The following is an 18,762-nucleotide window of genomic DNA, read 5'->3' as shown; positions in this document are numbered from 1 at the left end:
TCACAAATATTTCAACATATCTTGCCCTGTGAAGATATCTTCAGATAAGTTTTTTAAGCTGTTGTTTCCCAGCCACCTGTAAAACGCATAAAAGTTAAATACCATAAGCATTTGAAAAAAATTTCATTCCTTGTACTGACTAGAATTTGCAAGAGGTCCAACTTTTTGCCTAACTAAAGGTTTGTTCTAGAATTCACATCTACATGTACTCAATATTATGACGGCTTGAACATTTCTCATTTTGTCTACCCGAACAATGATCGGCGCATAAGTATACTCATTCGTTGCTGTTCTTGAGTCGAGCAGTTCATACCATCATAATCTTCCTATTAGGGTACCTTCAACTAAGGCATGTCTACGTATATTTTATTGTCATCTTTCAATTATTAGGTAAAAGTCGTTTTTCAGTAAGCCTGCGAGACAAATTGCACTCGGTAATGATAAATCTTGATAGACAGAGGAACATCAACACGTTTAACCTGAGTTGAACATGGAATAATATTTCTAATAAAATATATGTCTAAGTTATAGGCCATTCTTATGTCATCCAGAGTAAAAGATAGGATGTCTGTAAGTCGTGCCTTTTTCCCCCTAGCTGTTAATTATTTTGTTAAAGAGGATTTCTACAAGTGCCTGATGTTTATCACTTTCAGTGGTTTGCTAGTACTCAATCCTATCATGAAAACAAAATTAAAAAAGGTTTGATTCAGTCGTGGGTGAGATTTAGTTTTAAATAAAACGATCATATAGGAAAAGGAATCAATCCAAGTCAGTGGCAGTCAGCTATATTAAGCTTCAGAGCGAATAACTTACAGATCAGTTAACTTGTAGCGCTTGAACAGATCACTTGGTAGAGTCTCCAGTTTGTTGAAATCCAGAGTTCTACATAGAAATATACCGTTTATCATTGTTCAGTCGGGAGTGTAGGATTTTATTTTGATTTTGTCCACAAATGTAAACAGACAGACGTTTCTAAACAATGTACGTGTGCAATTTCAACGAGCCATTGCAGTGCTCACTGATATAAAAAGAAGGAAGATTCAAATGAATTTCTAATCAGTCTAACTATGTTACAGAGAACAGTTTGACGGTCAACATTACTTATCAATATATTAAATGAGCGTGACAAAATTTTAAGTATATCAAGTTGATCAGCTCTATCATATCAAACTTCGCCTATTGTCATGGAATGATTTGTTTTTGGGCAATGGCTCTATTGTTTACACCGGATGGTTTAAATCGTGCTTAGCAGGCATCGAGTTTGGGCAAGAATTTTTTTGGTGTAACAATTTTTGCCTCGGGATAGTATCCTTGGGAATTTATGTAGCCCAAGAAAATTGAAGTAAGAAATAGTGTGGGAGAGGGAGAAGTGATTGATTGCCACTAAACAAAGGGCAGCGCTCATTTCAGAGCCTTTGTTGTTAGGACTACTTTCTTTTTCGTCTTTTCTGACTTGTTCAATTTATGGCTCCAATTTGGGTTTTTGGTATTTGAAGAAGAATCAGAATGCATTAGATCCCCTAGAAGTCAAAATTCCTGTTATACCACAAACAAAACATCCTAAATGTAAGGAAAAACCGTCGTTTACCACAATGCAGCTGAGGAAGGGTTCATAGACTTCCAGCTTAATATTTTAAGTTGACATCAATAGTAATAGGGTACACTGTAAACTTTCAATAGTTTTTTTCGAACAAAAATCGAGGAGGAGACGTCCTTTTGGTTATTCCGACGGTGACGAAGTGCAGAGAAACCTTAGGAAATTTATTTATTCCACTCTCCCTTTTCTAATAGGACAGTGCATCTTTCTGGAATTTTTGAAAGTTTTTTATGAATTTTCTCTAAAACGGAAGAATCAAACTGACTCAATTTAAGTCTTGAAGCTGTAATTTATGACTGAAAGTAAGATGAATGCAAAAGCGAGCTACGTCTCAGGCTCAGTGAATCATCTAAAAACCTGTTTATTTCCTTTTCTTGGAAACCTTCAAAATCAATTAAAGGCGCTAGCTATTTTTGAAGTCTTTGCCCTCCCATCAAAAACTTTAGATGCTTTTAGTATTATAATGCGCGCCTTTCTTCAGTGGAAAAAACTGTTTCAAAATTTGAATGAGCAATGTTCAGTTTGTTTTTGCAGGAAGTTTAGATCAGTTTAAAAATACCATTGACGTAGAACAGAATGTATTAACCAAAAATTAATTATGTACGTCAGAGGGCTCACAAAGTTACCAGCAGTTACCAATTCTTTAATTCGAAGTATGCAAGGCTACGCTGAGCACACTTCGCTCGCTACCAGTTCCAATTCATGAATCCTTCCCACTGCGGAGACCACAACTGAATATGTACAGTCATCGTAACTCCTTTTCAATAATTTTGTGGTTTAAGAATTAGCTGTACATTCAAATCGAAATTGCTCAAATTATCTTAGAATTGACAATACAAAATTGTTCACGTTCCCAGTCATCGTCTCGGAGGAGGATATATTGCAATATATATTTTAGAACTTTAGATTTGGTAGAATTACGGATCCAAAACGGTATAAGACTCCAAAACCGCAGAACTTACAGGTTTCTAAATTCTTTCCCCAGCCTATATACACGTGGTAATTGGTCAGAAGACAAGTTCTTTATGTTGTTGTTGTTCAGGAAACTGCATTGAAAAAAAGGAAAACACAAGATAGGCCTGTTAAAAAGCGAATAGGTCAACAGATTAATTTCTTTTTGTGCTGCCATTGTAAACTTGAAAGATGACAAGAAATAAGACAACATCAGACAACTTTCTTAACATTTCACGAGACAAGAATTATCAAGTGCTCCTGATAATATTTTCTTATCTAAAGAAGTCGATGATTAGACCGCAGAGTGCATGGCTTTTCTCCTGTCGACGAAAGGAGGCTGAAGGCAATCCATTTTCGGAATGCTTCCTTAAGATGTTAATATAGCCTCTCTTTTTACACCACAACTACCACACACAATTTCTATTTAATTCTCTGTTTTAAAAAGCTCTCTTTCTATTAATGTTTTGCCACGTTATATACCATATGCCAACAGAAAATTAAATCCTTATCTCGATGTCTTTACATAAATTTTTAATTAGGTGCTTTAGCAGCTTAGCGAGGGAAACAGACATTATGAAATGGACTAGATTCCATTTACAATAGAAATTTGCCGAAGAAAAGTCTGCAGAATAATATTTGGACAAGCTGAAGATAAACTGCTAAGTGTTTTGAATTCAATGTTACGTAGTTGGAAACAGATTGTTCGTCAAGCTTCCGTCGGCTTGAAAATGAAGGAATCAATGCGGGGTAAAGACCTGTGCGATTCCATCATTCCCCTAGAATCATAAAGTATGTCTGAGTTGCCAAAAAAGACGAAGGGGGGGGGGGGGGCTTGGCTGCCCTTCTACGATATCTGTCCCATCAAAATAATATCAAAATTTCGATAGACATGTCTTGCAAGTTGATGTTCGAATTATCTTTATGCTTGCTTCATAGTTAAGGGTTGATGTAGCTTTGAACCCAGAAAAAGGATGGGAAAAGTATCAAAATCTTGATGCAGCACAACGCTGCATTTTTTCAAGAACTTACATCCCAACTGGCGGTGTATGACGTTCAAGTAAAAGTGGAAAACCTGAAACAGCTTCATCGCGCAATCAGTTTATAATCGGTTCTGTTTACCCGAGAGCAGTTATTTTTATACAAATCAAGAGAGTAGAGCTAGATAAGGTGGGAAAATGATCAGCAGCCCCATATCAAGCGAAACAAACATTTCACTCACAGTTGTTGAAGATTATAATTGTCAAAGAAGGCTCTTGAAGGTAGGTGTTCGAGTTGATTATACGACAAGTCGCTACAAAAAAGTAAACAAGGAATATCCAAGTTAGGAGATATGAAAGATATGAGAGAAAAGACTGAAGAACGTCATCCTTTAAAATGAATTTTTAGATATCATGGAATAGCATTTACAGCTTCGGGAACAAGGCTGCCTACGAAGTTTGAAGGCGCGAGACTGTAATGCACAAAAATTGAGGAACAGAAAATGGTCAATTAGTCGAATTGATGGGAGTGGATTCATTACAGTCAAGTTAATGAGGGCAATAAGGGTAGAAAAAGAAGCTGCGCTGGCTGTGATTTAGTGACAATGGAGCGCTATCACTGAAGTGTTAGTTGCTGAGGTTTACCGCTCTACAAGCTACCTAAGGCTAGATTGAAAGCCTCTCCCAGCTTAAAAGGTCACCCAATATACGTGGCATGGCATGCTTCACCACCAGTTCATTCCCGCACCAGTCAGTTGACTTTGGATAGCCCACAAGTCCCGGTAAGTTAGTTGGGATAAAAAGTTTTCTAGTCAGAAACATCATCACACGTTTTCGAGATAGTTCATTTGGTCCAAATTTTACAGCTTACAGCTTGAATTACTGATTTAGCTTTTTATTTTCAGCGAACTAAGCCTAGGATGGCAGCGCTAAATGTCACATTGAAAGAAATGATGTATTCTGAGATCATTTAGTTGTCAAAACTGGTCTTTTGGAATGACCCAGTCCTCAAATCGCTAGTGGTGATTGATTCAAAGCGAAGGAAAGTCGTGCTGAGAACTGAACCCAGTCAAGAGAGGATAAAGTGTCGCCCCTTGGCCCATTTAATGGATACTGAGGAGTCTTGTGTGGATTGTCAAGATGGGAGTTAATTAGATTAAAAAAATTAGAATTATGGCGGCTTATTCCGTTCGCTCTATATATTTAACTTGCCATTAATCAGATAAGCCTGACAAATTCAAATACGTCGAAGACTTACTCTAAACAAGGCATTCTGTAACTTGAAACGTCAGGAGAGAAAGCACAGAATAAGAAATCTAAGCAGATCATCGCTCGTTGCTGATCTTGTGACGCTCTAGGTGCTAATTAAATCATTCCAAATATACGCCGACTCCAGTAACTTCCTTCTTCGGTATGAGATTTACTGCTGATTCCGGCGGAGCTGCTAGAGGTTACTAATCCTTTCAAAAACATGACTTAAGGAGTCCACACTCGAGATATCAGCATGCACTCAGCAACTTGTCTAAAACTGCGTTTTCCTCGCTCTGGTAACCTCAGCATCTAAATTGTGACATTTCTGTGTTTGGTGATCGAGAGGGCTTACTACAGTATTCAGCACGTAGCAACATAACCGCACAAAAGTCATGCGGGTGATCGGTGAGCCACCTGAACAGGATGGCGTACGAAATGTTCATTCAATCAATTTTTTTAGTCCCTTAGGAAAACTATTGTGATTCAGCATTCCAGAACAACGACCAGGCTCTCACACGTCTAACCTCGAGCACATAGTTCGTAATGCACGCATATATATTGCAGGCTTTTTCTTCGAAGAGCATGCAGAAGGGTGTATTCTCAAAATAAAGGTCATACGAAAATCGGAAGAGACTTTTCACGAATCCGAGTATCAAGTTTACAACACGATCAACCTTCGAGGTGTTGTTTTTCAAAATCTGTTCGTCTACTTAAACGGTATTTTTCAAAATTCCTACTCTGGACATTTAGTTTTACATAGAAAATGGTGTCTAACAGATTTCTCTTTCAGCTTCTCTTAGAGTTTATTGATATTTCAAGGTGTTAAAGACAACGATCTGGAATAGGGTCGTAAAGGTAGTTTTAACGTAAAACGTATCTCATAGAATAAGAAAGTGGTCAAGATATGCACTCGTCCTCTAGTTCCCGCCATTTCTAATACGAAAATACTCCTTGTTGCGTACAATAACTTGACTTTTATGTCTCATTGGTAATTATTGAAGGAGAAGATTCTTTACACGTGGACGTGCTATTTCAGTGAGACAACTGTGAAACACACAAGAATCTCTGAGTAGAGTGACGCTTGAGGCTCCGATTGGGTTGTTTAAATATGGAATGACGGAGGATTATCGCTAACAAGTTTAAGATTACAGAATAAAACCCGAGTCTTATTTAAGGCGTTAACCCACACCAGGCATAATAGAACATGATTCCTGTTGTTTTTCAGTTTTCAGTGTTTAGGAGATTGAAATGCTTCAGATGCTGATAGATTTTCACATCGGTAAGATCTAAAGCAAGGCTTTTCGTGGACTCTGCAGGCATCAGACAAAGCAGAAAATTCCTCTCTCAGTGTGTAATCGACAAAGACACCGGTCCACGGTTTTGTATCTTCACACCTTGATTACTGCAACTCAATCCTTTTTGTTTCAACTAATTATCAATTTGATCGTTCACAGAACGTTCAGAACACCTCAGCTGGGATGATTTTTCCAATTACGAAATTTGAACACATTACACCGACTCTTATAGACCTACAATTGCTTCCTGTATCATTCAGAGTTCAATGTAAAATTTGCTTCTGTCTGTCTTTAAGTCGTTAAACAATCTGAGATGTGTTATCTCTAAAACCTGCCTCCAACTATGCTCTTCGCTAGTCTACACAATATCTTCTGTTCATTCCTTTGTCACCTGCTCTACGCTTGAGGACCGCGCTTTTTCTCATGCTGCTCCTGCCTTATAATACTCGTTGCCGTGTGTTACCAACCAGATCCTTTAGCCGCCTAGCTACATTCAGGGAAGAACTGGAAATCTTTCTTTTTAGGAAAGCGTTCAGTACCAGTTTATCATACACGATAAAGCGCTTTTAACTGTACACATAGTTTTTAGAGTTATTCAAACGTTTTTTTTGTTTATCTTATTAATTATATCAAAGAACTCATTTACAATACGGGAAGAACAAAGCTCATCAGAACCAAAGTTTGTTTCACCCCTTCCTGCCTCTTTTCCTTCTTTTTCGTTCCTTTTTAATGGAATTGTCAATGCGCCAGTTGACATGTACCTTGTATGGGGGTAGTTGTCTGCAACGTTATAATTTGGCGACTAGTTACGTCGCCCATAAATTACTTTTGACACCGCGTGAGTTCCCTTCCAGTTTACTCAACAAAAGTGCCGTTCCTAGTCTGTTACAACGCTGGTGACATAGCTAACACTGCAAAGCTGACCTTGGGCAGTTTCGTCCCTCTGGATATTGTCTATCCGATATCAATCCGCGGGAAAGTATGAACTAAAGATAACTCTTAGTTGTAAAAACGCCATTTCACAGGAGCAGTTTTGGAAATTACTCGCTCCGAGGACCGGTAATGTCGATGGTGTTATGTCTTGTACAAAATAAATAGAATAATTTTGCTTTGCCGTTACCATGGCAATCAGCCGCAAAAAAAAAAAAAAAAAAAAAAAAAACACTCTTCTGTGTAGCTCTGTGTTACAATGTACATAGGTCCTCTATATGCTAAAGTTCATTCCAGACTCCATACTGTTGGGTTTTTGAGGCCTTCAGGATCTGATACAACCATTATACACAATGACCCACACGCTCCTGTTCGCAGGCTGAATATTTAGTTCATAGCGAGATAGATTTCGTCGAAGTTAGGAAGAAACAATGAAATCTGAAGAAAGGTATATCATGTGTGTGATTGACTCTTCCCAATTTGGTGATGCCATGTGCTTAGTGATCGCTTGTTGAATGTGATTGAGTCTGTAGAAAGGAAGCCCTTAAAGATAAAATGTGAAAGTGATGGATCATTTCCAGTAAGTCGCCGTGCAGGTGAATTTGAATTTTCTCAAAGAACAGTGATTAGAATCAAATCTTGCCAACCAACGCCTTATTGCTTACACTTAGTCCAGCGTAAAATGAGCGTTATATATAAAAGTTATAAATCTCCTCAGTATCGCGGAGCCGTTCCTCGTAGATAGGTAATATTTTGGATGGTATGGGTTGCCGCAGTTTCTTAACATTTTCGTCATTTTCGGAACACCAATCATTTTCAGTTACCATGTACATTATCGCTTTCGGGTTACGCTGTATTTCTCCGTAAATTTTCATTGGTCGCACTCCAAAAAAGACGAGAATAGGATATATCTCGATATTTCTTCACATTTCTGTGCAGAAACATTAACATTCTGTTAACGTACTGTTAGGACTCTTTCATTTGTAAGGACCTCCTAAGGTAATTGTTTGTACTGTTCTCAAGAAGTGTTTCATAAACTAGGCTTTCCTCAAAGTGCCACGGTTTGCAGTCAAAATCAATTAACAAAACTCTTAATCTAAATAACAAAAATCATTGTTAAGAGTGCAGCGTTAACTCATTTACTCTTTAAGTAATTGACACAGAACTTCTTGAAATGATTTCAAACCCTTTACAAAAGCTCACGAGCTAGTAATGAAATTGCAACATATGAAAATGGGTAAACTAGCTGTGGGGGTTCATTGGTGATCAGACATCGACATGGAGAGGGAACCATATCACAATCATTTACCTTGAAAAGCACTTCTAAGGTGTGTGAGATATGTTATTCAAAATTCAAATGTATCTAAACTGTCAAGAGAAGTTTTTTCGACTCCCTGTAAATCCGTGTGGCTCCCAACAGCGTCCACAATTTTTCCTGGGTGATGTATATGGAATCAGTAAACAGCTTGAAAAGATTATTGTTGGGATTCTAGACAAGATTTTAAAAGTTAAAGGAAAAACTTTCGACCCCTTTCTTTATTGTCTGCTAAAGGATTTCAACATTTTGAGAGGTGACCTGTCTTATACCTCTCCACGGAACCGTTGAAAATGAGGTTCAGAACAAAAGTTTAGTTTTAGAAATACAAATGGTAAGAAATGTGTAAATGAATAGCCAACAGGTGGGCAAATTTAGAACAATTCAATTAGTATTACATATGTGACAGACCTCTTGTTGTAAGATCATGAATTAATCAGATACATATATTGAAAAAAGTTTCCTTTCTTGTTATATAAATCGGAGCGAGTTTGACAATGATCACCTGAATGATGGTCGAATGAGCCTGCGATGCTGCGCATTCGGAGTCAATACTTTATTGTACATAGTGATTAAGTTCTCAGATACATTGCGTTGATAAGGCAACATAAAGAAATGTTGAAATGATGAGAGAGGTTTAAAATAGTTTCACTTCTAGTCATAAAATGTGAAATAGCTGTTAACCCTTTTCAGACAGACAAAAAAACCTTATAATTTGGCCATACAAAACTTAAGCTCACTTTGTTTGTCGTTGTATGAAGTAACCCTTAAAATATTTGCGGTTTTGAGACACCGTGGGCTCAGACTATGGGGTCACGGGACCTAGATCATGTAGACTGGAGCGCCAAAATGCTTTCATGCAACCTTGGCGAGTTCACAAGTGAAGCCGTGTCTCTTGCCCATCTGTGGATGGCTACCAGGACCTGCCAAGGCTTTTTGGGCCAGTTTTGAGTGGCAAAAGTCTCGATCGATGTGATATTTTGCTGGTAGGACTGGGTGGCCCGACACAATAATTTGTTAAAATGGAAATGTGAGATGTTCCCTTCTCGAGTTGTGATGGAATTTCCCAGAACTCTTTTCTTTCATAAACGAGGCAAAGGTTGTATTTTAGACACAAGCTTTCGTGAAATGGAGGAACGAGGGCTAGCGGACAAAAAGGCCGTTTACACGGCAGAAAAATCGGGTACGGACATGTCAAAAAAGTAGTACGGACTGCATAATTTTAGCCGTTTACACCGATGATGTTTTATCACGGGTCGGACAAAAAGAGGCAGAAGGACCAAGCTAGCAAGGTTGCGTTTACACTGCATTTTCTGGGGGACCGGAACAATTTCTTGCGTGATGCATGAAATTGGTCCGGACCCGTGTTTTTTTCTGGTTTTGGGGCCATAAACGTTTATGGCCCCGAAAGACACGGGTCCGTGCCCATCCCCCAAAACATGGTTCGGATTGTTTACACGGGCAAAAATTTTAGGTCCGTACTCCTTTTTTGACACGTCCGCATCCGATTTTTCTGCCGTGTAAACGGTCTTTAAGTGAGAAGGCATTTTCCAGCCGAACAGCAAGATCTGGCCCTGAGGTTTGTTTTGAACGTAAACTTTCAATTTCTTGAGAAAGTTTTGATCTTACAAGATCGACACTTTTTCAGTGTTGTTCTTGGAGCAGAATACTGGATTTTTAGGATTTGTTGTTATAGGAACGATTCACTGCAATGGAAATCGGGAATCATTGCGGGTGTTTCAAGTTGCAATAGGTGTCACATCAAACAGCCTTGCAATGTACACACTTACATAATGTTGCCTCTTGATTTGAACAAGAAACAAATAACAACATTAATAGTAACAATTATTGCCATGTCTGCGTGGCTTGTCGACTAAGAGTTAAGCAATTACTTAACAAAATCTTCCTTTTGTTACTATATTGTTATTTTCATGTCTCTAATTATCGAAACTGCTAACCAGTTAAGAATACGGATTTAGAGAGGGAGGAAAGCTGTCAAAAGCCTTCCAGCACTCAATTTGGGATTACAACACAAAGTGCAGGGAACAGTTTTTAAATCATCAAATTAGTGGAAACTGTTTTCGGCTCAACACGACCAGTGCCATCTGGCCATTTGCCCCAGATTCCTGGAGGGCAATGACACTGCTTGTCACTTGACTTGTGCTATCCCTAACCCTAACCCTACTGTAACCCTAACCCAGCTGTAACCCTAACACAACTGCAACCCTAACCCAACTGTAACCCTAACCCAACTGTAACCCTAACCCAACTGTAACCCTATTCCAACTGTAACCCTAACCCAACTGTAACCCTAACCCAACTGTAACCCTAACCCAACTGTAACCCTAACATCAAATACTGGAAAAAGGTCAATGGAACTCAAGTGATTTGTAGAACCCCAACCCTAACCATAGCTTTAGGTCGAGATTCGCCATAGCTGTTTCCTAAGGGTGTCAAATACCTTAGTCACGTGATGTTCATTTTTTTCAATTAAAGGATTGTAACAGTTCTAGTAAAGACCAAGGCCGGATCGGCATGACAAAAACCGATAGACATTACAGTAGAGTGCACATTAAGCTGACGCACAACTGAGGTTGAATGATATCAATTAACGATTATCTTTAGCAAAACAGAAACTTTTGCGACCAAGACGAACTGAACCGATTCACATAATGATTAATGCGCCCGAAACTTTATCTACAACTTTTTGCAGCTGAATCAGTACAAGTCAATAATTTTTTAATAAGTTGCCACTCCTATAAGCAACCGTCATTCCAATATGCTCCCCCTTTTTTTTAGCCGAGATTCTGAAGAAGTGCCCAAGCGCTTATTCGAGGAAGTACATTTGACAGACTTGGTTAACAGAAGCCATTGAACTTCTCAAGATAAGATTCCCTGATAGGATTATTGCATTTACAAATAATTCAAGATTGCTCTGAGTTTTTGCGACACAGTTGATACATTGACGCTCAGGAATTTTGGTAATTACGCTGGAATCATGCTCGATCACCTGACTACAGTATTACATACAAACTTATGCCGGTTTAATTCATCTGAGCCTATCATGGGTGTCAATCAGCTACTATTTGAAAACCAGGTGTCAGTGTATTATTAAGCACTAATTAAAAGAGTTGCCAGTGGTTTGCATTCTTTACTCTGTAACCTCGAATTGCTTCCATGCGAATTTTCTGTTAGATAAATAGCGATCGTTAAGAGTGCGAGAAACACTCGCACAAGTGACGTGAAATGTAAAACTCTGATCTTTAAAGCCTGGTCTAACATTTCAATGGATATCACTGTCAGGTTATATTCGTATGACACCCGAACTGAATAATTGTTTAATTAAAAACGCCCCCAAGAAATTATTATTTTCTAAGGAGAAACTGGATTTTTTAGCTCCCTTTTGATTTTAAGCTGACGTGTACGCCTAACATATTTGTAGATTATGGCATTTTGGCTCATATACCATAATGGCTAAGCCAATAAAAAGTTTTGAATTGCACTATCCAATGATCCAGTTTTTAATCATTTCTGAGATAGCGATCAAGAACTAGAGATTATTCAAATACAACTGAATCAGTTCACCTTTGCATATCGGACTGTCAACAGAATGTCACCGTAAGGTTATATTTTTAATGCACCCGTGCTTAATTATTCCTGAGATGGCGATCAAGATGAGAAAGGGATTTATTAGACTCGAATAACTAGAGATTACTCAAATACAACTAGAACAGTTCCCTTTATTTCTTCACTTTTACATGTCGGACTGTCATCGTGTATTAAGTGAAAAAGGGTTATTGATAGGAAAGGAGGAAGGATTATTGATAAAAAGAAAGCAATCTCCATTTATAATTTTGTTATGGACAGGTGGCTGCAGGAAAGGAAAGGATATAGGTAGAAAAGAAGCGGTCTTTATTTCTATTTTCCTTCTTGATAGGTGGTTGCGGGACGTGATGAAACACAATGTTAGGGATTTTAAATTATAGATGTTATATAAAGAGAATATGGCAGCGTCAACTCTTTTTCTGTGAGTTTTGGCGATGTTTACATCTAATTTTCTCAACCACAAAAGTTTGAGACAAATGGAAACAACATGGCTTTGTACGAATGCTATCTTATTGGCAATATACTGAAGAGAGCTAACACTTCTGGCTGTCCGCTTTTAATAGAAACTGATTCAGCTCTCATGTAGGACTACTTGACCTAACTACAAACTTGTTTCTCAATTCAAGTGGATAGAAAAAAAAAAACTAGTTGCCTTAGCTATTTGCCAGCACATGGATTTTGTAGAAGAGAGTCCAGTGAAAGAATTCATAGTGAAGTTCGTTTTCTGCGGTTCAGTATATCCATTACCGAAACTGCTTTGAAAAATGGCAGTTTTAGATCAGTGGTCTTCAGTATAGAGGCTGATTTTCAGTTTAATAAATCTATTCGTCTGCTGCAGCAACAGAAACTACAAGATCTTCTCAAAAATGTAAAATTCTGCCATATACACCATTAAAGAAAAGCAGCGTGCTAATCGGGAGCCCTTCACCCGTCAACACGGAGAGAAGTGCGGGTTGCCTGAAGTTTTTAGTCTTAGTGTTCAGTGAATTGTTCCACATGAAATCCTGCCGAAATAAAGCCTATACATAGGAACTTGCAAGTTTTTTCACATGATAAATTGGAGAACAAGATGCTCGAGCCGTTTTTTTTATGAATGGACGACAGCTGGATTCAAATGAACGTGAAAATTACTGGGGATGATAGCGCCGTAGAACTCGGCTGCAGTGACAGATGTGGCCTTCCACTTAATGCATCAGAAAGGATATCAGAGCAAGCTCTTAGTTGTTCACTCAAAGGGCGGACGATGTAATTTCTGAGGCTTGCTTCACTGCAATGACCGGATATCGCCATGATTACCTAGTCGAGAAGGACCCCAGTATAGCCGCAGTCGCTCGGACCTCATCATAATTTATATAAATTTTAACGGTTATGCCAGTTTAGGTTTTTTTTTTTATCGACTCGTGAATAAATTACACGGATCGCCCAAATCGACAATTCAGTTTTACGAATCGTTATGATCCATGATTTTGGACAGTCCGCTAAGGTACCGCGTATCAATCAATATTAACGATCATTCAAAATTAGTAAACCAAGTTTGCGTCGAAATTTCCAACCAAGTAAAATAGAAGAGTTACCGAGTCACGCGATGATTAATGCGCCCGAAACCTATTTAACTCCCTACAACGTATAAGGCAACTAATACACAAATAGAATTGAAAAAGATTGAAATAACCAATCCGAGGGACTCGTAATGTAACCGCATGCTGAGGAAGTGAGAACACTTCACAAGGTTTTTTTACCCATATTATTAACTCGGCATCAGTTCAACAAAATAAAATGTGAAATCTCTATTTTTTAGGTACAATAGGGCCCAAGTGAATACATTATAGACTGCCACGATCTACGGGGTCATTTGGCTCCTTTCATTTTACAGTCTACATATACTAAATATGTCCAGTCAAGAGCTTTTTTCTAAGTATGTTAAATTACTTGTATAATTCACCTTACATTTTGTGTAAGGAAAGTATAATTTTTAGTACACACATGGATAAGAAAGAGAAATATACTGAACAGTATACAATCCTTATTCAACAAAATCATTATACATCAGTATCTAGTTCCGTATACACAATGTATGATAGTTCATTACACTTCCTTATATTCGGCATTTCATGTAGTCAAAAAGCATTGGTCGAGTAGGTTTGAGGGAAGGTTTTTTGGTTGAATATGAATTGAGAATCGTTATACAACTAGCCAAGATAAAACTCTTTGGTAGAAGTATTATTTAGACGGATGATTGAAGACTTCTGGAAATTTAGACTTTTATCATTTTTGTCTCACCGTGATGGATATGAACCTACGGGCTCGTGATAGTCACATACTAGTTGTGACACAACTAGTATGTGACTCGACAGACAGCTTATCCGACGAGAACAAATACCTTCACCGTGTTTTTACGAAGAACAACTACAACAACGACTTCATCCGACGAAACACTCACCGACCCACTACCACTACCGAAACAAACGACACCGCAACCCCTACGACTACAGCAACCATACCGTACATAAAAGGTATGTCTGAAAACATCTCGCGCATCTTACTACCCTTCAATATCCACGTCGCCCACAAACCCATCACCACACTACGTCAGTTACTAACCAACGTTAAAGACAAAGACGAACCGAGGAACAGACAGGGAACGATTTATAAGATCAATTGTTCCGACTGCCAAGCCTCCTACATCGGTGAGACTGGCAGAAACCTCACAACAAGACTGACTGAACACAGACGGGCGACGAGGAAAGGTGATGTCAGCAATCACATTGCTGAACACCATCGACTTACCAACCACAACATTGACTGGGACTCTGCGCAATGCCTAACCTACAGCACTGACTATTTTCAACGACTGACTCTGGAAAGCTGGTTTACTAACTTAGAACAGACTCCCCTAAACAGATGTCAACAACTACCCGCCCCATACAAACGACTCATTCACGACATAAACATCACAAACGACCGAAAAAGAACAACCTAGCTTTACCGACAGACCGAAACAGACCAATGACGATCATTTCACACGAACTGGAATAAGAACATTCTACTGACAACAATCACTCACTTGACTCTGATGATGACTTCCGCACAGGTTGTCGAAACGTCAGTCACTGCCACCGACAACAGTCCTTCTCAGGACTACACTCACCCGGACGATCAGACTACACCTTCAAACTGGATTGTATCACTCAGCAAATGAAAGGCTAGAAAAGTATGTGACTCTTTTCCGATATTCCTATTGGTTCGCGAGAGAATCTATATTGAAGTTGGACAAAAGAAAAGACTCAATTTCGAAAAAGCCTCACACGCTTTTGTGCGTTAGTATCCGATGAATATTCTAACCAAGTTTCATCAAAATCCAACAAAACTAAATACCCTTTCAATTCGCCTAACACCAGTCATTTTCAATTACCATGTACATTATCGTTTTAGCGTTACGCTGTATTTCTCCGTAAAGTTTTCATCGGTCACGCTCAAAAACAACGAGAATAGGACATTTCTCGATATTCCTTCACACTTCTGTGCAGAAATATTAACACTCTGTTAACTTTCTGTTAACATTCTCTCATTTGTAATGACCTCTTGAGTTCATTGTTTCTACTGTTCTTAAGAAGTGTTTCATAAAATAGGCTCTACTCAACATGCCAGGGTGTGAAATACATATATATGAACTGCGGTTATGAAACGTATATGTGCACGATCCTTCGCAGTAAAGCACTATTTAAGCGCAGTTCATATATATGTATTTCATATGTTTGTTGTTTGATTTATCATCTACGGGTTTATGTCGAATTAATTTGATGGCCTGCTCCCAGTTGGCTTGTTAGCTCAATTGGTAGAGCGCTGCACTAGTATCGCAGAGGTCAGTGGTTCGAATCCCGTACAGGCCTGAATTTTTCTCAGGTCTGATTTTCACTATTGCTTAAATAGTGCTTTACTGCGAAGGATCGTGCACATATACATGCCAGGGTGTGGTAGTCAAAATCAACTAACAAAATTCTTAGTCTAATTAACAAATATCATTGATAAGAGTGCAGTGTTAACTCATTTACTCTCTGAATGATTGACACGTGACTTCTTCGTATAATTTCAAACCCTTCACAAAAACTCTCGAGTAATGAAATTGCAATGTATAAAAATGGGTAAACTAGCTATAAGGGTTCAAATGTGATTGAACATCGACATGACAGAAGCTACCATATCAAAATCATTTGTCTTGAAAAGCTCTGCTAAGGTGTGTGCTATCTTATTCAAAATACAGATGTATCTACCCTGTCAAAAGAAGTTTATTCGACTGTAAATCCGTGTGGCTCCCAACAGCTTCCAACAGAAAGGATGTCACTAGACTAAAAATGCGAGAGGTAGTTCAAATATAACGGAATCAGTTCACTTTTTTTCGCTTTTCCAAATTGGACTCTCATCATCTATTAAAGTAACTTATATATCACTAAGGTCGGCGATTTGAGGCTCCATTTACCTTTAAAAGCTACTATAAGATCTTTGTCGAGTTCAAGTGATGTTTCGCCACAACTGGCAGTAACTTGCAATGCGCTCTTTGTCATATATTGTCCGAGATCCCAAGATCGCGGTCGACATATACCGAACAGACGGTTTGGTTATCACTACTAGTGATAGTCATATCCAGTGTATGGTTACAATCAGTGATCGCTTCCGACAGTTCTACGTTCATTAAAACGTGGCTCTAGAAACTAGAAAACTCCGTCAAAATCACCTTTTTGAGATCCCTTTTACAAAGCAAACGATAAATACGATACTTTTTTATCGATTTCTCTCGCCTTGATTAATCCTGAAGTAAGTACCGACTTTCTTCACATGAGAAATATTATTTTTATACAAATTCGAGCATTGGGATTCAACAAACCAGAACAACCAGGCTCTAACCTGTTGCGTACAATTCGTACTGTGAACGTTTATAGTACAGACTTTTAGAGACCCTAAGATACCCCGAAATCGCTGGACGGGTAACGGGTCGCGCCGTGTTTTTTTCATTTTGCGAAGACGTCATCGATCTTACCCGGTACACCCAGTCGTTTTTCCGGGGTAGACACCAGTTTATCCGTAGAAGAATTACGAGTACGAGCGTACGAGAAGGACGAGTTACATGATGGAGAAAAGAGTGAGTTTTTTTAAGACGTTTTTAATTGTTTGACTACTTGGCAATGTTATTGCAAGGCTGTTGAAATATTTTTGCCAAATTTAAAATTTTAGCGCTAAAGAAAGCGCGCCAAACTGGATTTGACTTTAGATCTCAAACGCGAGGGTTCAACTCGGAAACGATATCAATTTGTGGCGGTAATTTGGGGGATTTCTGAGAATTTCTCCAACTGTTGTGTCTCCCAAAAGCACTAGCATTAACAAATACGGCATGGGAGTCAATGCTGAAGTTGACAATCAAAGAAATTGTTTGGTGATGTGCCTCGATCAAATGGGGGGGGGAGGGGTTTGCGATAACAAGTGTCGTGCGCGCGCGGTTTCCAAGAAGAAACATATCATTGGCGTACTTTCAAAAGACAGAACATTCGTAAAGGAGAATTTTGGATACATATGCTACACTTAATTAAGCAATCGAGATAACTTATTTCTGAAGAAAAAGAGCAAACTTGCCGCCGCGGCCACCATTTTAGTAAACAATCGTTACAAATTCCTGCGTGTTAACTCTTCGGGTATCTTAATCAAATTAGCTACGCACATGAACATTTTACGTGTACGGGTACACTATCCGTACCCGTACACCGATTTCGGGGTATCTTAAGGTCTCTTTTCTCTGCAGAGGTAAGTTGGAATACATAGGTAAGGATAGACCCTAACGTTAACAAATTTCAGTTCACCATGATTTCCTATCTCATTTGAGACAACATTGATGGATTAGGTTTAAAGGAAGATCTTTTCGATGAATATGAAGTAGGATCCTCCATACAACTAGCCAAGAGAAAGCTCTTTAGTATAAATATGCTATAGACAGATAATTGAGGATTTTTCTAGTTTAGTGAAACAAAAGGTAATGGCTAGTGAAAATTTAGACTTTTATGATTTTTGAAATATTAAAAAAAACTATTTGTCAGCGTAAAGAGTGGTATGTCACTCGCAACAATAAGATTTCCGCATTTTTGTTTTATCACAAACCAATCAGACTGTTGCATTAGGGTATGAATCACGTGCCAACCAGATCACAACATTGGGGTATGCTTGCACATTTCAGAATGCTGTCCATCATGCCTATCAAGTCAGAAGATTAGGGTACCAGGATAGGTTGCGATGGAATCAACCCAAAATTGACACACGGCCAAGAGTGGCATTAACAAGAATCGTGAGCTCATCTACCCAGTGTAATGGTTCATGTCCTTCGTGAGAACTTTTTCGATGTGACTGGTCAAGATTAGAAAGGTGGTCAGGCCGGAACTTATCCACCATTAGTACAAGTAAAAACGTGTTTTGTGCATCGATCTTTCACTAACAGTGCAGACAACGTTTTGGAAGGGCTAGTTTTGCTGACTCAGGTAAAAGTTGCGAAAAGCATTTGCATAAACCATATTTGATTGTTAATCTAATTTTGCCTCGTGGTTGCTCTTGTTGCAAAGGTCAAAAAGACCACCAAGTTATATTTAAATTCTGCGTCGACTGCCTTGCTAATATCCGTTTTTTGCCTCTAAAAAATCTCGGTCAACTAAATATTGTACTTTCTCGCTACAATTACGTGTTTATTTTTTACTCGCCACTATGGACAACACCTTGTCAGATGAAGTGCCATTTTCTAGTAAACGTCGTACGTTTTATGACACATTTTTCTTTTGATTTGTCCATTTTTCTCTTATGAAG

The 18,762-nt window shown here is 38.6% G+C and overlaps 1 protein-coding gene across 1 annotated transcript in view; it reads right to left on the bottom strand.

The window, feature by feature from the left end:
* Positions 1-18,762, bottom strand: part of LOC148742854 (uncharacterized) — a 114,113-nt gene continuing 95,351 nt past the window's right edge. The window contains exons 2-4 of the mRNA XM_088748865.1: positions 2,560-2,643; positions 814-882; positions 1-76 (exon numbers count right to left, since the gene is read on the bottom strand). Of these exons, the coding sequence (XP_088604991.1) occupies positions 1-76; positions 814-882; positions 2,560-2,643 (229 nt within the window). The remainder of the gene's footprint in view (positions 77-813; positions 883-2,559; positions 2,644-18,762) is intronic.

This window comes from Stylophora pistillata, chromosome 1, assembly GCF_964205215.1.
Source record: "Stylophora pistillata chromosome 1, jaStyPist1.2, whole genome shotgun sequence".
Lineage (NCBI taxonomy): Eukaryota > Metazoa > Cnidaria > Anthozoa > Scleractinia > Pocilloporidae > Stylophora > Stylophora pistillata.
The sequence above is the reverse complement of the archived record's forward strand: the minus strand, read 5'-3'. Positions and strand labels throughout refer to the sequence as shown.